The sequence below is a fragment of the Podarcis filfolensis genome (genome assembly GCF_964270895.1).
Source record: "Podarcis filfolensis genome assembly, chromosome: 6".
NCBI classification, from domain to species: Eukaryota; Metazoa; Chordata; class Lepidosauria; order Squamata; family Lacertidae; genus Podarcis; species Podarcis filfolensis.
The window spans coordinates 73,903,182-73,923,996 of record NC_139609.1 but is presented as its reverse complement, the minus strand read 5'-3'; the positions used below and the strand labels follow the sequence as shown (position 1 = coordinate 73,923,996).

Here is a 20,815-nt window from a genome sequence, read left to right as displayed (position 1 = left end):
AGATGGAGAGAGAGTGTTCAGCTCTTTCTCTGACATGATCCTGACAAAAATGGCATCTCTGAAGCAGCTGTGTACATTAGAGCTCCCATTTGTGCCAATGAAATAAGTTGGACATTAATAGGATTTGTGCAGTCAACATCACATTTGGTTTGGCACATAGCTGACCACTGTTATGTACTTAACAGTGAAGAGATTGTCCTCTTCAAAGACGGATAAGAGGCAGGACTTTCTTCATCCAACAATTCCACTCCCCTTGATTTCATCCCTTCTACCTCCTGTATCTGGAGCTATTACCCACTGTGTGGATATCATTTCTTAAATATACACACATCTGATACATTGCATGCATGGACTAACCCAGGCATCCCCAAACTCGGCCCTCCAGATGTTTTGGGACTGCCATTCCCATCATCCCTGACCACTGGTTTTGCTAGCTAGGGATCATGGGAGTTGTAGGCCAAAAACATCTGGAGGGCCGAGTTTGAGGAAGCCTGTTTTAAGGTGTCAAAAAGTAACATATGCATCAGGCCTGGCTAGCAGTACTGAGTACTTGTAAGCCCTGACACGGAGGATATTTAATCATTTGAAGTAGATGAGATTTCAGTGTTTTTCTTCTATGGTCAGCATATTCCCTTAATATGGTTTACCTTAGGCTACTCTTTTCATCTTCTCTCTAGTTGTTTCAGTTTTGCCATGAATTTTCACATTGTCCCAGATTGGATGTCAAAGTCACGACTCAGCTATGTTGGGACATCCCAAAGTCCCAAAGAATGACTAATGCTGCATATTACATAAATCACTTGCAACAACTTAATACTCGCAGTAATATCTTTGAAAACTTGCCTAAACGGAAAGAAATATTGTGTGTTACATCAAATGCTTTTTTTAATTAGGCATATGCATATGAATTAGAAATGAGAAATACATTCATTTCATTTCTGATTATTAATCCTTTAAGCATAATTATATTTTGACAGAACAGTGAAAGATTATAAATGAAATAAATGAGGAAGGTGACACAGTTTCATTTTAAACGGAAAGGGCTTCATTATTATTATTTTCTTTTAAAAAGTCTAATTCCAAACACAGAATATTTATAAATAAATTAACTTGGAAATGTTAATGTTTTTAAGAAGTTTTTCACAAGGTTAATTGGCAAACATTCCTCTGTTGCTGTGAGTTGAATGCCTCTAAAGGGTGAAGAAGGCAGGGAAGCATCATTCGGCATCAAAAGGGTTGCCATTTTGATTTAGCCCATGTTTCAACAACAGCAAAGCCCCCTTCTGTGATACTTCCTGGGTGCTCTATTTAGGGTGCAGCGAGATGGGAACTGCTATTGAAATCAAATCGGAGATAGTACTCTGTTCCAGTGAGTACTAACACACACACACAATTGTCTTACAGAAAACTTTATAAATTCAGTATTATTTTTAAAATATTACAGTTACCTATAAATATACTGAATAAGTATAATAAATGCATTGCATATGTACATACATCACATACATGGTAAAATGTAAAATTGTCAAATTTATGATTTATTTCATATATCTCCTAATAACGAATATGGATTGACCAGATCTTGCCCTTTATCATTCCAACAAGCTCCATATTTCTGCAAAACTGACATGGCACTATTTATCTTCTCTAATTAACTTTGTCAACCTAACCTACGGACAGATGGATAGTGACATGTTCTGCATGCCCAAATACGGCTCAGGTAGTTTATCCAAAGGTGTTCCCAGTGTGAAGTTCCCCTCCTTAAGTGTTGTATGCAATATTTGATGACTCAACATAATTATACTATGAGCTTTAGCATTTTTAATGATACAGAAGGAGAATTTACAGGGCAGCCATTTTGTTTGCGTGTTTCTTATAACACAGAGACTGCAACCTAATCGCAGGGAGTAAGCCCCATTGAATTCAATAGGCCTTGTTCATGAGTAGACATGGTTAGGACCATGCTGTTAGTTCTGGCACTGAAATCCTTGGTCTTTGTCTGTTTTTATTAGCATTTAACCAATTTAACTTGCTTTCATGCTTATGCTTAAGAGCAAATCAGTGTGGTTCCTCCCCTGCCCCCCCCCCCAAAGGCTTCTTCCAAGTAGAAGTGTGATAGATATTTTCCGACATTATGTTCAGTGGAGACATATTGGAACAGGACAATGTGTGTATTTTTCTTCGCTGCGCATTAATGAATAAACATTTGAGGGGTTAAATTGGCTAGCTTATGAAAGCAATCAATATGTTGTGTTGTGAATCTCTGTCCCTGGATTTTGAACGTTTTCAGCTTCAGCTATGCGAGAAAGAATAGGCGAGAGATCCTTTCAGACAGCTTACTTAAGCAGCTTGTTTTCCCCCTGTGTATTTCAGGTGATATTTGAATCGGTTTCGTTGAAGGGACACCCTGGGTACATAGCTGTGGATGAAGTCAGAGTTCTTGCCCATCCATGCAGTAAGCATTCTTCCCCTCCTCCCTTTTCCTTCCTAACCGTAGTAATGTGTTACACTCGGCCTTGCAGCAAGAGGAGTAATTCGCCCAATTCAATCAGTTCTGAAACATCTTCTTTTATCCTTTCCAAATGCTTACAGAGTGGAAGCAATCAACCCTGAATAAATACATAATTTATCAAGTTGTGCAACAGGCAGAACCGCTACAAATGTGCAGCTAGTGCCAAAATTCTAGTCCGTTATTAAGGAGATATAAAGCCCTGATTGTTAGCTCTGATTCAGACCATTGAAGGAGAAGAATTGCAGGGTTCTGATGGTATCATATAGAAGTAAGTTAAAGGGGGAATTTTGGGATGTGGGGGAAGTTCTTTCATGTGCACACAACTAAGCAAATTAGTGCAACATTCACTCTGGAAGAAATGGCCTGGAGTACACTTTCTTTAAAGGAATGTAAATCTTTTCAGTGCCTCAATGAAAGAATTTAAAGAATATGTATCCCTTTCAAAGCACTTGATTCATACTGTGAAGTATAGAATAAGTCAAAAGATTGTTTCACTATATTCCCTCGGCTGTTGTATTTTGTACCAGCCATTTTATCCATGGAAACACTCAATTAGGAATTTGTATCCATTTGTTGTTACAGATGTCCAATTCATAACATTTAAATACAAACTCCCCCAAATCCAGGACTAATTCAGAGGTAACACTAGGGCCATTTTTGTGCTCATGGTACCTGCCTGGTATCTAGAAGCCAACAGAAAGCTTAATACTTGGGCCAGTGCAGTCACAATGAAGCATATATAAGTCCTCCTAATTTCAACAGGCAAAAACTATGTAATATTCTTTTAGATACTTGTGTGACTTAAAAGGGATAAATATGGAAGATTTTGGGATCGAAAGGTGCCTTCTAATTTCTGTTCATGCTTTATATTTATCTGTTTATTACATTTATATCCTGGCTTTCTGCCAGTCACCCAACACAGTCTACAATTTTAAATGCTAAAATAAAGTTGGCTGAGGAAGGGACAGGACAATTCCAGCAATGTTGTTAGGGACAGCATATATAAGGCATTTATGTTCTCTCAAAGTGCTGTTGTGGTTTCTTTTAATACTCACTTCCCCAACATTGCTAGCTAGAAGAGAATTAGTTTGACTCATTAGAGTATTCTCTTAAAAAACTTTTTGTCCTTTTGACTATCAGATATTATACTATTGAGAGGGCCTTCTGGCGGTTTTCTCACTGCGAGAAGTGAGGTTACAGGAACCAGCCAGAGGGCCTTCTCTATATTGCCTCTACCTTATGGAATACCCTCCCATCAGATGTCAAGGAAATAAACAACTATCTGACTTTTAGAAGACCTCTGAAGGCAGCCCTGTTTAGGGAAGTTTTTAATGTTTGATGTTTTATTGTATTTTTAATATTCTGTTGGGAGCCGCCCAGAGTGGCTGGGGAAACCCAGACAGATGGGTGCTGTATTAATAATAATAATAATAATAATAATAATAATAATAATAATAATAATAAATGTGATTGTGTTTGAACTCAAAGTCATCAACCATTTTTCCTTTCCTTTCCTTTCCTTTATTCATTTCTTCCTTATGTTCCTTTTTAAAACTGTAGAGGACTCAGTAGCAGTAGCATTGCCATCAATTAAAAAAGGCCCATTTTGATATACTAAAGCTAAAAGGAATGGAAAGTACCAACTGTCATAACGGTTTGCTGTAAATATTCTGCAAAAGCAGTATTGTTTTATATCAAGGCTTCTCCATTTCAGGTGACAGATGAATGACCCTGTCTCAGCCAACAGCTAGTACATCAATAAATTGTGACATGGATAAACTACCGGCCAGCTAAAAGGGATGGCATAACTCTCTTTGACTCTGCTGGCCAAGTGATACTGCTCACCAAATTGTAGCTCGCCTTTCATTGTGACAGAGCCTGCGAAGCTATGGTCCTCCGTACGTTGATAGACTTCTCATTATTATCCATGATAATTGATCATGGTAGGGATGTGGGTGGCACTGTGGTCTAAACCACTGAGCCTTGGGCTTGCCGATCAAAAGATTGGCGGTTCGAATCCCCACGATGGGATGAGCTCCTGTTGCTTGGTCCCTGCTCCTGCCAACCTAGCAGTTCGAAAGCACCCCAAAAAGTGCAAGTAGATAATAGGTACCGCTCCAGCGGGAAGGTAAACAGCATTTCTGTGCGCTGCTCTGGTGTTGGTGTTCTGTTGCGCCAGAAGCGGCTTAGTCATGCTGACCACGTGACTTGGAAAAACTGTCTGCAGAGCAGACAAACGCCGGCTCCCTCAGCTTGTAAAGTGAGATGAATGCCACAACCCCAGAGTCGTTCGCGACTGGACTTAACTGTCAGGGGTCCCTTTACCTTTAATTGATCATGGTGGCTGAGGCTGATTGGAGCTGCCCATTATGTCTCTCCCCCCCCCCCAGTTATAGCAAATAGCAGAAAAGGGGCTTGGAGGAAAAGTTAAACCCTCCCTGTGCCATTGCTGTAGCAATGATCTGATTGCAATGCTGCAGAGCTGGCCCATTCATGAGGCAAGGTGAGGTGACCGCCTCAGGTGTCATGATCCACAGGCACAGCAGATCGCAAGGAATTCATTGCCCAGTGCCGCTGCCACAGCAACCGCTGTGTCGTGCTCTTTGGGAGCTGGATCTGCTGCCAGCTTGGTAGTGCCTCTCCACAAAATAGCCATTTTACAGAAGGAAAAATCGTGATGCTCGGGGTTTTTCCTCCCCAAAACCAGGCAAAGCACCTACGTCCAACGCAAAACAAATAAAACATACAAAAAAGCAAGGAACACTCCTGCAAAAAGAAAAAGCAGCACCCCTTCAAACAACAAAGATGCCAATTAATCTCTTTAAAGATAGAATATTGGGATGGGCCTCAGGCGTCAGTGGACACCACAGTGGGGTTATCTGAGGGTGTCCATGAGACCACATTAAGGACCCCATATATAAAGTCTCTATGCTCTGTGTGCTTACTTGAATGTAGGCCCCACTGAGTTCGGTGGAATTTGGTAATGGTAATATTTTAATAGGGTTGGACCATATCAAGTTGCTGTTGTTAGTTGTCTGTGAGTAGGAACCCAGGCTGCTTAGTAAAAAATATCTTGGCTCAGTTTTCCTTTGCCTACTTTTCCTTGTGAATGATATATTCATTGATTTTGTACATATTATGTTATATGTATTGTATATTTACATCCTTCCACAGAAGAAATTTGCTATTTGCTTCCATCGTATATTAACTGAAATTTATTATTGGAGAATGTTGAATCCTTTTGGTGCAGAAGTGTTATTTATAGCCCATTATCTGTGCCGAGATGGTTGATGCTTTTGTTTTCATATCATTAGCTGAAAGCCATACTGTAGTATTTAAAACAAACCCCAAACTCAACACTGCTATGATGAATAGTTTGTTATGTGGGAAACTGGACATCCTTGTTAAGAATGGCTGGTTCTCATAGCATACATATGAACTGTGAAGCTCTACCCAGATAATATTTTGCATTTTTGTTAGGAAAAGCTCCTCACTTCCTGCGGCTCCAGAACGTGGAGGTTAATGTTGGACAGAATGCAACGTTCCAGTGCATTGCTGGAGGAAAGTGGTCTCAACATGACAAACTGTGGCTACAGGTAAAGTAGAATGAGACTTTATGTGTTATTTTTCAGACACTCCAAAGCACAAATAGAGCTTCCTATTTTCGAAGACCACAAAACTCAAATAGAGCTCCATGCTTTCCAGGGTTTCTCTGTTCCTATCAGTGACTGGAGTGATACTCCTCTGAATTCCTTGACAGAGCATTTCCCTTTGTGCAAAACCAGCTGCATACTTCTACTCAATACCTTATTGTCTCAGATTTGTGCATGGAAAAAATATTTAGCTGAATATGCTGGGAACATTAATCAATTGGGCACATTCATAGAAATTAAATACCCTTGTATAAATGCACCCCCTTTTCCTAATTTAGTCCATTTGCAAAAAATAAAAAAAAATCAGAGTTTGGCAAATTAGAAGCTTGGTTCAAAGGCTAGGAAGACAAAAGAAAAACAGGACATTAAAAGTTGGCAAATGAATAGTGTAGAAGAGGAAGGATGAGACACGTGGAAAGGAAGGCAGGAGTCTTCAAAGATCGAGTTTCTAGTATTCATGTTTGTTGAAAAACATTGAACAGACATGTGCAAAATATGTTGAAATTCTGAAGTTTGCTGTTTGAATGCCCATAAAGTTAAAGCAAAGTAAATTTTCATTCTTTGCACTACTCTTTCATTTTATACTTGACTGTGTTAGAGAAATGTTATTATTTTTATTATTATTTATGAAATAAATAGGTTAAAAAGCTATAGTTTATTTAATTAGCTATACGCTAAAGCTGCACGACAATAATTTCCAGAAGAACCATGGCTGTTCCTAGACCAGTAGGCACCCAACCCTGTGGTTTTCCAGATGTTTGGTCCACAGCTGTCAGGGAAGAGAGTTTTGTCAGTAGCAGGGGAGGGTTCTGAGCAGGAACTGGCAGAAGAGGAAGACAGGAAACTGATGCACGGGGGCGAGGCATAGTCAGGAGGAGCAGGGGGTCAGGGATGGTGAAGAGCCCTACAACCCAGCAAAGTTGGTAGGAGGAAGTTCAGCCTCAGAAAAGGGGGGGTGGCTTTCACACCAGCACAGGCAAGGAGGGAAATGAAACATAAAAAGCAACGATGTAGCACAAGGTTTCCATGCCTACTTTGTTGGTGCCGAAATCAAAGGAAACCAATTCCCAAATCTGACTCAACAGGTTCGGACGCATGATTTTGAACTGCAGCTGTTCTTTGTCTATATGTAATAAAGACTGTAAATATCACGTTGTTTGTGCTGGAGTTTTACTGTGAAGAGGGAACACCACCTTTATAACAGCTGGTATTATCTTTGACTACTGGACGTGCTGGCTGGGGTTACTGGAGTCCTACAATATCTGGAGAGCCATAGCTTAATTAACCATTCCTGTACTCAACCAAATATCCACTCTCCACATTAGAAGTGCCTTTGTTGCTTTTGTTGTTAGTTCATTCCCCCAACGCCTTATTTCTATTGCATTCGTAGCCCATTCAACAGATTCAATACATGACATGTATGGAAGATTAATCCCTGTCAGATAATAAAATGTATGGCCCTGATCGCTGTGAACTCACAATTGCACCATATGTTGAAAATGAAACTGATGTAAATTTTCCTGGAAATGATGGCTCATATCCAACATTGTGTGAGCAAAAAGTAACTTGAATAATGCTTGTTTCCATTCCCCACCCCCCAGCTATCTGCTCTCTCCCCAGGCATCTCTGGATGGTCAGTGGGACCTACTGAACATTGTGGCTGTGTTGTATGGAACTGCAGGGGGAAGCTGGAATTGGATGTGTCATCTGCCCAAGTTTGGGAGAATCTTTCTTCCCACTGTAGTCCATACAATGCTACAGTGGTACCTCTGGTTACGAACTTAATTTGTTCCGGAGGTCCGTTCTTAAACTGAAACCGTTCTTATCCTGAGGCATGCTTTTGCTAATGGGGCCTCCCACTGCATACGGCCTCCAGTGTCCAATTTCCATTCTCATCCTGGGGCAAAGTTCACAACCAGGAGCAGCTTTTTCCGGCTTAGCAGAGCTCGTAACCTGAAGTGTTCATAACCAGAAGCGTTCGTAACCAGAGGTACTACTATATAAGGCTTGGTATGTCCCCTGACCCTCTGGGTAGACTTTTTGAGGAGTCTGGGCAGAAGAAAAAGGAAGAGAACCATAGGTCAGGGTTGTCTTCCACTCATACAGCATTGGGCACAGCTTAAAAATAAAATGTGCTGTCCATGAACATCAATTTTTCTTTCAACTGTCTTGAGCAATCTTGAGTAAGCAGACTGTGACAAGCATTATCTAAGTTCAGCATCACCTCCAACACCTAGGCAATCATCTTTGTTTCCTGCAACTGAATCCAGCCCTGAGAGCAGCTCCTTTTTTCGTGTTAGTTTCCCAGATAATTAACATACAACACAAATATTAAGGAACTGTTGGAAGAGTAAGAATAACTGTGAAATTCCTAAAAGGACTTAAAAGCAATAAAGGTTACCACCATTCTTCTATCTTTCATAAGGCCATGCAAAGTCACAGGACATAATGGAACAAAATTCAGGCAAGCTTCTGGCCACAATTTGTGCATATGTACAAACTGAAACTCTTGTTATCTATAGTGTTGTTGTTGTTGTTGTTGTTCTTTTTTACTTTACGTAGCAACTTGATTACTGCAATCCTAAAGAAGTTAATTACAAATCATTAACATTACTTATGCCGGATTAAGACTTCAATTAATTCAATCAGAACCACTTTGAAAGTTAGTAGGATGAAGACATTAGAATAAGCAACTGTTATGAACACAGTATTAAATGCATTACATTTACGTGGTTCATCTTAAAAATGTATTGTGAGAAGTTAAGGATGCCTTTCACTACACGGAGCAAATAAGCAGTATCTGTGTGAACACATTCCCACTAATCTCACTAAAAATACTAGAAAAAAAGAAGCAGGGAGTCTAAAAATAATAATGAATATAAGAAGCATCTTCTCTCTGGAAGCTAGAATTTATGTGCTATTGCTGTTTGTTTGTTTGTTACATTTGTTTGTTGCTTTATCTTGGCCAAGGCAACCCAAAGTGACTTACAACCAACCTACCAATCAACAAGTCCACCCACAGATATATTAAAAACAAGGAGGAGGGATATATTAAAAACATCCCACCCACTTTAAAAAAGGCCACAGATAGTTAAAGACCTGGTTATGAGGAAAGTTTTTGTCTGGCGCCTAAATAAAGGCCTGTTTGGATGTTGCCACCTTCCAGACACATAGAAGCGCCTCAGAGTAATTGGCCACAGGCCCTCCAAATCTCAATCATAAGGTTGTCCAGTTGGCAGCTTTGGCATTCTTAAGAGCTGCTCATGTTAAGAGCTGGTTGTGCCCAACACATATATACACTTTTGCTTCATAATAGCTGACAATACATGCTTTATGTTTATTACTTTCTCAACTGAAGCTATGGAGGATTCCATGTCTTATCTATTAGCACAGGGCAGATTACCTTATGATCTGGCATGTCCTAAATTATAGGTTCCTGAAAAATGGAGATTGATTAGCAGGTAATGGAACAATCTGTTGAATTCTGTGGTTTCCTTGCAGGCTACTTTACACATCCCTGCCCAGCAAAAATTAAAGTGTTAACTCAGAAATTTTTCCCATTGTATTTGACTGCATTTCATGTGGTCTATTATACAGACAACCACACAACTATCTGGGAATAACTCCTATAGTGGCACTTCTGAATCAATATGTATATGTTCCACTGCATGCTATTACAGCCCCTCTTTATGTCAGGAAAGAGGGTGTTAGAGTTCTCATTCAATGTTTTCATGAGCTGATTGAAAGATCCCACTAATGAAGTTGGGGGGGGGGGATAGAAACTATTCTGGTTTTTGTAAATGAACTGTCTGTTGTGGCAGCACTTGTTTATAGTGGCTTTTTGGGGTACAAAACCCTTTAAGACAAGGACTGCATATCTCAGTAGAACTATTGACCTTTGCTAATTTCTCAGTAGAAAATGATTTAGGGGACGATTTCCCTGAATTTTGTGTATGAATAAAAAACAATGAAGACTGAATCATAAATGAATTAAATGATCTTCTTGCATGATCATATCATATTTTCTCTCTCCCCTCCCCTCCGGTTGATTTGACAGCAGTGGAATGGCAGAGACACAGCTTTAATGGTCACCAGAGTCGTCAACCATAGACGTTTTTCTGCTACGGTCAGCGTAGCTGACACTTCTCAGCGCAGCATCAGTAAATACCGATGTGTCATCCGCTCAGATGGTGGATCAGGAGTTTCAAACTATGCAGAACTAATAGTGAAAGGTAAGTGGCAGCTAATGAAGCTTGTGTTTACACATGTGTATTGCCTTCAGCACCTGCGCAAGACACAGAGCTCTGACAGTGGACCAATGAGTCCAATATTAAAACATTTAAGAGGGGGAAAACACCACCCCCCAAGCAAATTTCAGTCCTTGAATTTCTGTCTCATGAACATGAACAGGAAGTACTTGCTGACCATAATTAGAGTACCAGATTTACTTAAGTTACTTTACTTTTTAAAATACATTTTAAATATTGTATTGATCTTTGATTTTTATGGACATCATCCTGGAATCCACGTTTTAGATGAAGGTGCAGTTTAGAAACATGGAGGATAATTTTAGAATTGAAATTTAAAAATATTCCCAGCAAATAACAATGGGTATTTATTATTAATGTTACTGATATTTATCAAATATGTGCAGAAAAGAACCCTGAAATATTGTCCAGAGGTAAACTACTACAATGTGAAATCATTCATTCATTTAAAAATATGCATGAGAGAGAGAAAGGGAGAAAGAGAGAGAGAGAGAGAGAGAGAGAGAGAGAGAGAGAGAGATTGGTGTGGCTTTGAGACACAGACTGAAGTTATGGTACAGCCATCTTCAGACATCTGAAGGGGTGTCATATGGAAGATGAAGGAAGCTTGTTTTCTGCTGCTCCAGAGGGTAGGACCTGAACCAAAGGATTCAAAGTACAAGAAATGAGATTCTGAACATCCCTAAGCATTAGGAAGAACTTTCAGATGGTCAGAGCTGGTCCATAGTGGAATGAACTTCCTTGGAAGGTGGTGAACAGCTGACAGTTTTTAAACAGAGTTTGGATGGCCACCTATCAGGGATTCTTTAACAGTGATTCCTGTATTTCAGAGGGTTGGACTAAATGACCCTTGGGGTCCCTTACAATTCTACATTTCTGCTTGATATTTTGCTCCAGAATGGAAGTTTCCAGGTGCCTGCTCACCTTCCAAATTTCTATCAGCTAGATGGATTTCCGTTGTGTTGTTACTACAACAGATTGACACCCCTACCCCTCTGCAAGTTGTGCTACATTGCTCCCTGGGGTGATTTTATTTTGGTTTTTAGATTAGATAAGGGTACTAGTTTGAAGAGATAGGAATCCAGTCCTTGACCAAGGTAAAGAATATCACTGCGTTTCCAGATTTCTACTTGGCTGAAGGAGTGTAGGAGCTAAAAGCTAAATAGTTACAGTACAGCTGTGTGATAAGCCTTAAAGTTGTACATTGTATGTTTAGAAGTGCCTGAATCTATCCATGGAGAAGATGTTGGACAATCCATGTGTAAAAAGAAGGAGTACTAGCTTCTGAGTAAAAGTATCTGCGGACATCTGTCCTTAGATAGTGAAGGCAAGAGCTGGTCATTGTTCAGAAACGTTGCTGCAGCTGTAATGCTATAATACAGTGGTTCTCAACCTGTGGGTCCCCAGATGTTGTTGGACTACAACTCCCATCATCCCTGAACTCTGGCCTTACTAGCTAGGGTTGATGGGAGTTGTAGTCCAACAACATCTGGGGACCCACAGGTTGAGAACTGCTGCTTTAATGTGAGCTGTAAACAGTGATGAAGTGATGAACACCCAGGAGTCAAGACATTGATAGATTTTATGTCAAAAGTAAACAGATGGGGGGGTGGATAAGCTGTTGTGGTAGACACTGCTGGTTTTTTGGTTGTTGTTTTTTAAAGGGGGGTCAAGATAATTAAGTGCAGATCAAGTATTATTTTGCCAAGACTTACTTTTCTTTGTTTCCATCCTCTTATTGATCAGGTAAATTTGTGAGAGCTTGATGCGAGGTTAGTCTAATGAAGTACTGCTGTCCCTTTGTAATTGTATGGATCAGTGCTTCCGAAAAGACCTAATTTGGTGAGGGTAATATCAAATTTGTAATGATGTGCTTGCACAGAATTTGAAATGAAAGCAAATTGGAATTGCCTAATCCCAAAGAGCCGCTTATTAAATTGCAGTGATGTGTTTGGATATACATTATATTAGTTTGTAATTGAAGACTAGGTCAATTGACAGTCTCGTCTCTAAATCTGTAGATCAAGGCAAGCTCAGTTCACCCAAGTGCACAAAAGCAGAAGGGAAGTAAAATGTTCCTTTTCTTTTGTTGAAGAAAATCCTGCATGAAATACATGGCAATAGATGTGAAAGGGGGGAAATGTGTTCACTTTGGAGAAGATGTAAAACAAGATGGTCACAATTGGGGCAAATTTAACAATCAGCATAGTGCCAAGAAACTGAAGCCATTTTCAAATGTTTTTTGAATTGGGGCAGCAACTTGATTAAAGAAAATTCTATTGATTAATTGTGTGGGTGATATCTAAGGTGACTTACCACTAAAACTGTTGGTGGAATAGAGATGGAGGTAATTTTTGGCAATTCTCCTGCAGTACCTGATACCCTCCTTTATTTTTTTCTCAGAAGGGTTCCTACCCTCTGCAACAGATTAAGACAGGCAGTACATAAGGATCACTGGAAATTGTCTTCCCCCTTTACTACTGATTCCATCAGTGGACAGTCACCATTGAATATCACCTTATAGGTTTTAGTTGATTATTGATCTGAATCTATCTATTTCACATATCATAGAAGTGTGCATCACCTTAGAAGAGATATTATTTGTTATGAAAGAGAGAAAAGGGGGTTAAATACTCTCATAGGCAGTTTTATAAGCAATTGTTTCAAAGTATTTTTTTAAGTCTACTGACTAATTAATTCATTTGATGATAAAGTTTTAAAATGATTAATCTAACACTCAATTAAAGATTGCAACCTTTCTTAAACTTTTATTTAAATGTTAGAATGGAGTCTACACTCCTTTCACTCAAGAATTCCCAAATTGCATGTGGAGTCTCTCTCCCTCTCTCCCCCCTTCTAACTTTCCAGGCACAAATCAATATGATGGTATTTATCTTTAAAGCCCTCATGGGTTTGGCTTCTGTGTTTCCTAAGGACCATTTCCTTCTCACATGTTTGATAATTATCTAAGGAAATGCCCCTGATCCTTCAATCTGGTGAGACACAGCTGACTACTATCAGGGCTGCCCATTTTCTATAGCAGTGGAATACTTTGGCAAGCAAGGTATGATAAGCCCTGCTATTGTAATGCTTTAGGAAGCTGGTAGAGACATGACATGACTCTTTAGAAAGACCTTCAGCTTCTTTTTTCGTTGGCATTCTGTTTTGTTTTGTTTTGGGTTTCTTATGTAAATATTGTTGAATTTTTACGATTATGTTCAATTTGGGGATTATTATGTATTTTAAATGCATAATGAAGTGTTGCTTTGTTAACTACCTTGTTTGTTGGATTGTGTGCTTTCTTTAAAAATGGAATAGGCAAGATATAATTGTTTGAAAAAGCATAACATTTTAAAACACATGAAATCTGGGCTGCGTGTACACTACACCTGTAAAACACATTTGGAGCACATTCTTTCCCTCAAATAATTCTGGCCATTATGGTTTACCCCTCACAGACTTAAAATTCCCAGTAACCCATAACAAAACAAAGTCATAAAAATGAATGACTTTGTTAGTTGTTCAAGGCATACTACTAAATAAGTGTTTATTCTGTGATGAAACAATATTTAAATAACATTTTTATAAGGACTTTTAAAAATGCAAATTAATACAGGACAGGACAGATTTATGCAAATTTGACATTGACTGGAAATAGACACTGATCCATTTATCACTACTTATATAATCCCCCCATTGGAAATAAGCATGCTAGTTAGATAGATTTTGCTTCATGAGTACCGTCAAACCTTGGCTCCTGAATGCCTCCATTACTGTACATTTCGGCTCCCAAACGCCGAAAATCCGGAAGTAAGTGTTCTGGTTTTCAAACGTTTTTCGGAAGCCGAACATCCAGTGTGGCTTCCACTTGAGTGCAGGAAGCTTCTGCAGCCAATCAAAAGCCGTGCTTCAGCTGTCAAACATTTCAGAAGCCAAACAGGCTTCCAGAACGGATTACGTTCGACAACCAAGGTTGGACTATAATAATAATAATAATAATAATAATAATAATAATAATAATAATAATCAAGGCCCTCCACATTTTCATGAAACCTTTTGTACCAGCATTGCTTTCCACACAGGTTAAGCAACAGTTATGAGAGTTTATCCCCCAGGGTTGAGTGCTATAGTATTATATTTTCAGCTTCAAGAAATGTGACTCAGCCAGTTGAATATGAATGTATGGTTTGCTATGAGAAGTAAATTGTGGATTTGATATGCTGTGCAATGAGGTTGCTCCGTTCCACCTCTGTGTGTGTGCACATGTGTATGTGTGTTTAAGCTTCCATAAAGGATATTCTGTTCCTGAAATAATTCACACATGTAAGGTCAGCTCTTCTGTTATTTGATTTGGGGAAGGGAGAGCTGTTCCTTTATGTCTGCTTTTATTTGGTCATTGCAGTGAAGTGTTACATCACAGAATCATATAATTGTAGTGTTGTAGTCCAACCCCCTCCAGTGCAGGAATCCTGTCCACAGCTGTCCCTGTGTGGGCTTGAACCACCAATCTTCTGGTTAGCAGCCAAACACACTGCCCCACTGTGCCACAGACTGTTGCAGTCCAGTGCTGGGATTGACCTTGAAATAATAGGGAGAGGGAAGAAGGGAGAAGAACATAATTTTATTTTACTCATTCACTTCAATTTGTGTCACACCAGATTCTGAAAGTTCAAGGTGAATTTACACGTCTTTTGAAAAAAAGTAGGGCAATAATTTGTGTCTCAACTGATTATTCCTGTTCATTTATAGCACTGTTCTACACTCTTTAGCCAAAAGACTCCCAGAGCAGATTCATATACTATTAATTAGAATGAAGTGGCCACATTTTTCGGGAGGAAGGCCGCATTGACAGTAAGACATCCATTCAAAGGCCATGTATTACTGGCCATGTACACACATGTATAGAAGACGCATGTAGACTATGTGCACACACACACCACACATGCAGCGCAAATAGTAACCAGACAAGCTTCTAGGAATGGGAGAGAAATCTGATTCAGTTCTCATTTATAGGTGAACCTAGTTCATTTATAGTTTCTGAAACAATATGCAAACTGGAACATAGCCATTTTCTGATCAGATCCAAAGATAAAGCTGCAGGGGCTGGCAGGCCACTCTCTGTGCATATACTAGCATAATTGTGTATAAAAGTTGTATATTAGGAGAAATGTGTATGAATCTCCATGCAGACCTTTCTGTAAAACAAAACAAAAAACCAACCCTCAGATATTTTTGCAGACACTGTTGAAAACTGGAATTGACAGATTTTTTTTTTCTTATTTAGAATGTGGTTTTCCTTAATCTAAACTAATGAATAGGTAACAATGAGAGTTGGATCTAATGGTAGTAATTCTGTTCCTATGAGTTCCCATGTGCTTAATTATAAATAGTTTGTACGAATGTTGCAGACGAAACCATTGCTTTCTGGACATGAATAAAATGCACTTCACTGAGAAGGGTGAGCACATTCCATTTCTGTCACATCTTGAGAATATTCTGAGCACTTAATCTCTCCCCTTCCCCCATGAAGACTTTGACATTTCTCTTTTTGAATTCCATTGTTAGTATATGCCCTGTTCTACAGGATTATTGTTTTTTAACTATTGATTCTGGGTTTTTTTCCCCTTTGCTCATCCATCCTCAACTAACAACAGCAATCAATTCGCTATTCATCTTCTCAGCATTTGGATTACGCATCCTGAGCGTGGGGGAAAGATGCCCACAGTTTCAAATAGTGCAAATCACCTTTTGTAAAGCCATTAAGGAGACGTTCTTTTGTTTTTTTTTTAAGACAAAAATCCCCAAGGATAATTTGATACTGTGTTTAGACTTCTTTAGCTGCAGCTCGCAGCTCAGAGATTCAGCCAGGTCTCCTTGGAAGCATATCTTCCATTTACACGGTGCAATAACTTAATTTTGAGTTTCAAACAGGAGCCAACAAATGTGCTAACCTTAATTTGTATGTAGTCAGAGGTGGTAGTAGTGGGCTATCCTTCAGTAGGAAACGTTTTATGTAAAACAGGTCAAGTGGAAGTGCATTGGCTATTCATCGAGCCCTACAGGCCCCTTCTGCACAAGGGAAGCAAACAAATTATAGGCAACTCTTCATTTGTGTGGAGGTTGTATTCCGGGTCATCACACGCACCAGTGAAGTGCACATAAGCCTGCCCTGCCCCATTCCACCCTTGTTACACCCCCTTTCGATGCTAGAAATGGCATGTGCATCAGCGGTCACATGCCAATCAAACATACAGGTTGCTTGCCTGTATGTTTCATTTATGAATACCAGTATTATAAAAAAAAAAATTCCTTCCAGTAGCACCTTAAAGACCAACTAAGTTGGTTCTTGGTATGAGCTTTCGTGTGCATGCACACTTCTTCAGATACACTGAAACAGAAGTTGCCAAATCCTTCTATATAGTGAGAAGGTGGGGAGGGTATTACTCAGAAGGGTGGTGGGAATGGGTGATTGGCAGATAGCTGTGATGAGCCTGTTGACGACTCTTAACGACTGCAATAGGTCTTACAGGAAAAAGCAAGGGGTGAGAAGGTGAAAAATGGCTTTGTCATGTATAATGAGATAAGAATCCAATGTCTTTGTTCAGACCAGGTCTCTCCATGGTTTTAAGTTTGGTAATGAGTTGCAATTCAGCAGCTTCTCTTTCCAGTCTATTTCTGAAATTCCTTTGTAGTAATACAGCTACTTTGAGATCTTGTATAGAATGTCCTGGGAGATTGAAGTGTTCTCCTACTGGTTTCTCTGTCTTGTGATTCTTGATGTCCGATTTATGTCCGTTTATTCTTTGGCGTAAGGTTTGGCCTGTTTGTCCAATATAGAGAGCTGAAGGACACTCTTGGCATTTGATGGCATATACAATGTTAGACGATGAGCAATTAAATAGTCCCAAGATGGTATGTGTGATGTTGTTGGGGCCAGTAATGGTATTATAAAAGGTAAAGCTAAAGGGACCCCTGACCATTAGGTCCAGTCGCGGACCACTCTGGGGTTGCGGCGCTCATCTTGCTTTACTGGCCAAGGGAGCCGGCATACAGCTTCCGGGTCATGTGGCCGGCATGTCTAAGCCACTTCTGGCGAACCAGAGCAGTAAACGGAAATGCTGTTTACCTTCCTGCCAGAGCGGTACCTATTTATCTACTTGCACTTTGATGTGCTTTCGAACTGCTAGGTTGGCAGGAGCAGGGACCGAGCAACGGGAACTCACCCTGTCATGGGGATTCAAACCACCGACCTTCTGATAAGCAAGCCCTAGGCTCTGTGGTTTAACCCACAGTGCTATCCATGTCCCTGCGGTATTATAAGTCACTATAAAGGCAGAGCAATCCTATGGCAGAACAATCACCACCCTGCTGGGCTAGAGCCATCCAAGATGGAGGGGTTGCATTTTACATTTACCTTTACATTTATCTCTTTTTTTGTCCTTGGTTTTTCTTTTTCATTCCACCTCCCAATGGTTTCAGAGGGCAAAAGAACCTGCCTTATCCTGAGTCAGAACATTGGACCATCTTGCTCAGTACAGTGGTACCTTGGTACTTGAACGGCTTGGCTTCCAAACAAATTGGTTCCCCAACACCGCAAACCCCGAAGTGTTCTTGTTTGCAAATGTTTTTTGGAAGCCGAACGTCCGATGTGCTTTACGTGGCTTCTGATTGAGTGCTGGAAGCTCCTGCAGCCAATCAGAAGCCACGTCTTGGTTTTTGAACCGTTTCGGGAGTCGGACTCCCGGAACGGATTAAGTTCGAGAACCAAGGTACCACTGTATTTTCAGCACTGACCAACAGCAGTAGTACAGGGTTTTAGATGGGAGTCTTTCCCAGCCTTACTTGGAGAGACCTGGGACCTCCTGCATGCAAAGTAGCTGCTCTACAACTGAGCTATGGCTCTTCCAGAATTAAGTAGAAGATTAATTAAACCAGCTTCATGGTTTAATGGTTTCCCTTCCTTTTAGACAATATATTACGGAAACTAAAAGGCTTTGGATCCTGCAGTTCCAATGACTTTTTAAATTTGCCCCCTTTCATCCTCTGCTGCTCTGATGACAGAGCTGCAATGGTGGCAGATCTTGCTGCCTCTGTAACTAGGCAGGCCTCTTTTGGTAGATCTCCTCCTCCATCTTTGAACTCTCAGCATCCAGCAGCTCCTCAGCTACCCTCTCCAGGAGCTTAGGATTTCTCTACCGAAGAGAGCTTCTAACAGCTGTGCTAAGAAAGATATAGGTGGTAAATTGCTCAGCCTTCATTCAGTAATGTTGATGGGTCTTCTGCAAAGGTTTGGTATTGATACAACATACAAGCAGAGTTCAACACATGAAATGTAAGGGCAGCCTGTTGATCCAAGAAAGGTGTAAATGAGTTGCATAGAAATTTTAAATATACCTAATTGCCCAGAGGTGAACAAAAATCTAGACTTTCATCTTCACTGGCAGCGTTCAGCAGTGGAAGTAGAATGGAGCTTGATTATGCTCAGTTGTACTTTTTATTTCAATTGAGCTATTCACCCTAAGCCATTTCCCCCCTTCTCCACTCTTTTAATGCTGCAAATGAGGTTGTAAAGGCTTGTTTAAAGTAAAGTGCTTGGGATTTTTGGAAGCCAAACTATTACTTAGAGCTGCCTCTGACAACAGTCATGTTTCTGATGAGAACAAGTCAAGCTGTTTTCCACATTGGTTTTTAAATGCACGGTTCTGCCCTTCTGAGCCATACCCATGTCAAAAGATTAATCAAAAGAATGTGTTCCATGGAAAAAATTGTGAAGAGTAGTTCACATAGTCCCCTTCATGGATCACTGCCTTGCCGTGGCGAAGGGGCTTGAAGAACTCAGAGAAGCTATGAACTATGCCGAGCAGGGCACCCAAGATGAACAGGTCATAGTGGAGAGTTTTGACCAAACGTGATCCACCTGGAGGAGGAACCGGCAAGCCACTCCAGTATCCCTGCCAAGAAAACTCCATGGACAAAGACAACAGGCATATAAAAGTTATGACGCTGGAAGATGAGCCCCTCAGGTCGGAAGGCGTCCAACATGCTACTGGGGAAGAGCGGAGGACAAGTACAAGTAGATCCAGAACTGATGAAGCGGCTGGGCTAAAGCCAAAAGGACGTTCAGTTGCGGATATGCCTGGAAGCGAAAGGAAAGTCCAATGCTGTAAAGAAAAATATTGCATAGGAACCTGGAATGTAAGAACCATGAACCTGGGTAAGTTGGATGTGGTCAAAAATGAGATGGCAAGAATAAATATTGACATCCTGGGCATCAGTGAACTAAAATGGACAGGAATGGGCGAATTCAGTTCGGATGACCATCATATCTACTACTGTGGGCAAGAAACCCGGAAAAGAAATGGAGTGGCCCTCATAGTCAACAAAAGAGTGGCGAAAGCTGTACTGGGATGCAATCTCAAAAATGATAGAATGATCTCGATACGAATCCAAGGCAGACCTTTTAACATAACAGTAATCCAAGTTTATGCACCAACTACTGGTGCTGAAGAAACTGAAATTGACCAGTTCTATGAAGACTTACAACACCTTATAGAAGCGACACCAAAGAAGGATGTTCTTCTCATTATAGGGGATTGGAATGCTAAAGTAGGGAATCAAGAGATAAAAGGAACAACGGGCAAGTTTGGCCTTGGAGAGCAAAATGAAGCAGGGCAAAGGCTAATAGAGTTCTGTCAAGAGAACAAGCTGGTCATCACAAACACGCTTTTCCAACAACACAAGAGACGACTCTACACGTGGACATCACCAGATGGGCAGCATCGAAATCAGATTGATTATATTCTCTGCAGCCAAAGATGGAGAAGCTCAATACAGTCAGCAAAAACAAGACCTGGAGCTGACTGTGGCTCGGTTCATCAGCTTCTTATAGCAAAATTCAAGCTTAAACTGAAGAAAGTAGGAAAAACCACTGGGCCGGTAAGATACAATCTAAATCAAATCCCTTATGAATACACAGTGGAAGTGAGGAACAGGTTTAAGGATTTAGATTTGCTAGACAGAGTGCCTGAAGAACTATGGATGGAGGCTCGCAACATTATACAGGAGGCAGCAACGAAAACCATCCCAATGAAAAGGAAATGCAAGAAAGCAAAGTGGCTGTCCAATGAGGCCTTACAAATAGCGGGGGAGAGAAGGCAAGCAAAATGCGAGGGAGATAGAGAAAGATACAGGAAATTGAATGCAGATTTCCAAAAAATAGCAAGGAGAGATAAGAAGGCCTTCTTAAACGAGCAATGCAAAGAAATAGAGGAAAACAACAGAATGGGAAGAACCAGAGATCTGTTCAAGAAAATTGGAGATATGAAAGGAACATTTCGTTCAAAGATTGCCATAATAAAGGACAAAAGTGGTAAGGACCTAAC

At 40.3% G+C, this 20,815-nt stretch overlaps 1 protein-coding gene across 17 annotated transcripts in view; it reads left to right on the top strand.

The window, feature by feature from the left end:
- The window catches only part of PTPRT (protein tyrosine phosphatase receptor type T), a 568,067-nt gene that overhangs the window by 226,169 nt on the left and 321,083 nt on the right, over positions 1 to 20,815 (top strand). For all 17 annotated transcript variants that reach the window (XM_083618319.1, XM_083618332.1, XM_083618326.1 and 14 more), the window contains exons 4-6: positions 2,374 to 2,455; positions 5,993 to 6,108; positions 10,223 to 10,397. In XM_083618319.1, coding sequence (XP_083474445.1) covers positions 2,374 to 2,455; positions 5,993 to 6,108; positions 10,223 to 10,397 — 373 coding nt within the window. The remainder of the gene's footprint in view (positions 1 to 2,373; positions 2,456 to 5,992; positions 6,109 to 10,222; positions 10,398 to 20,815) is intronic.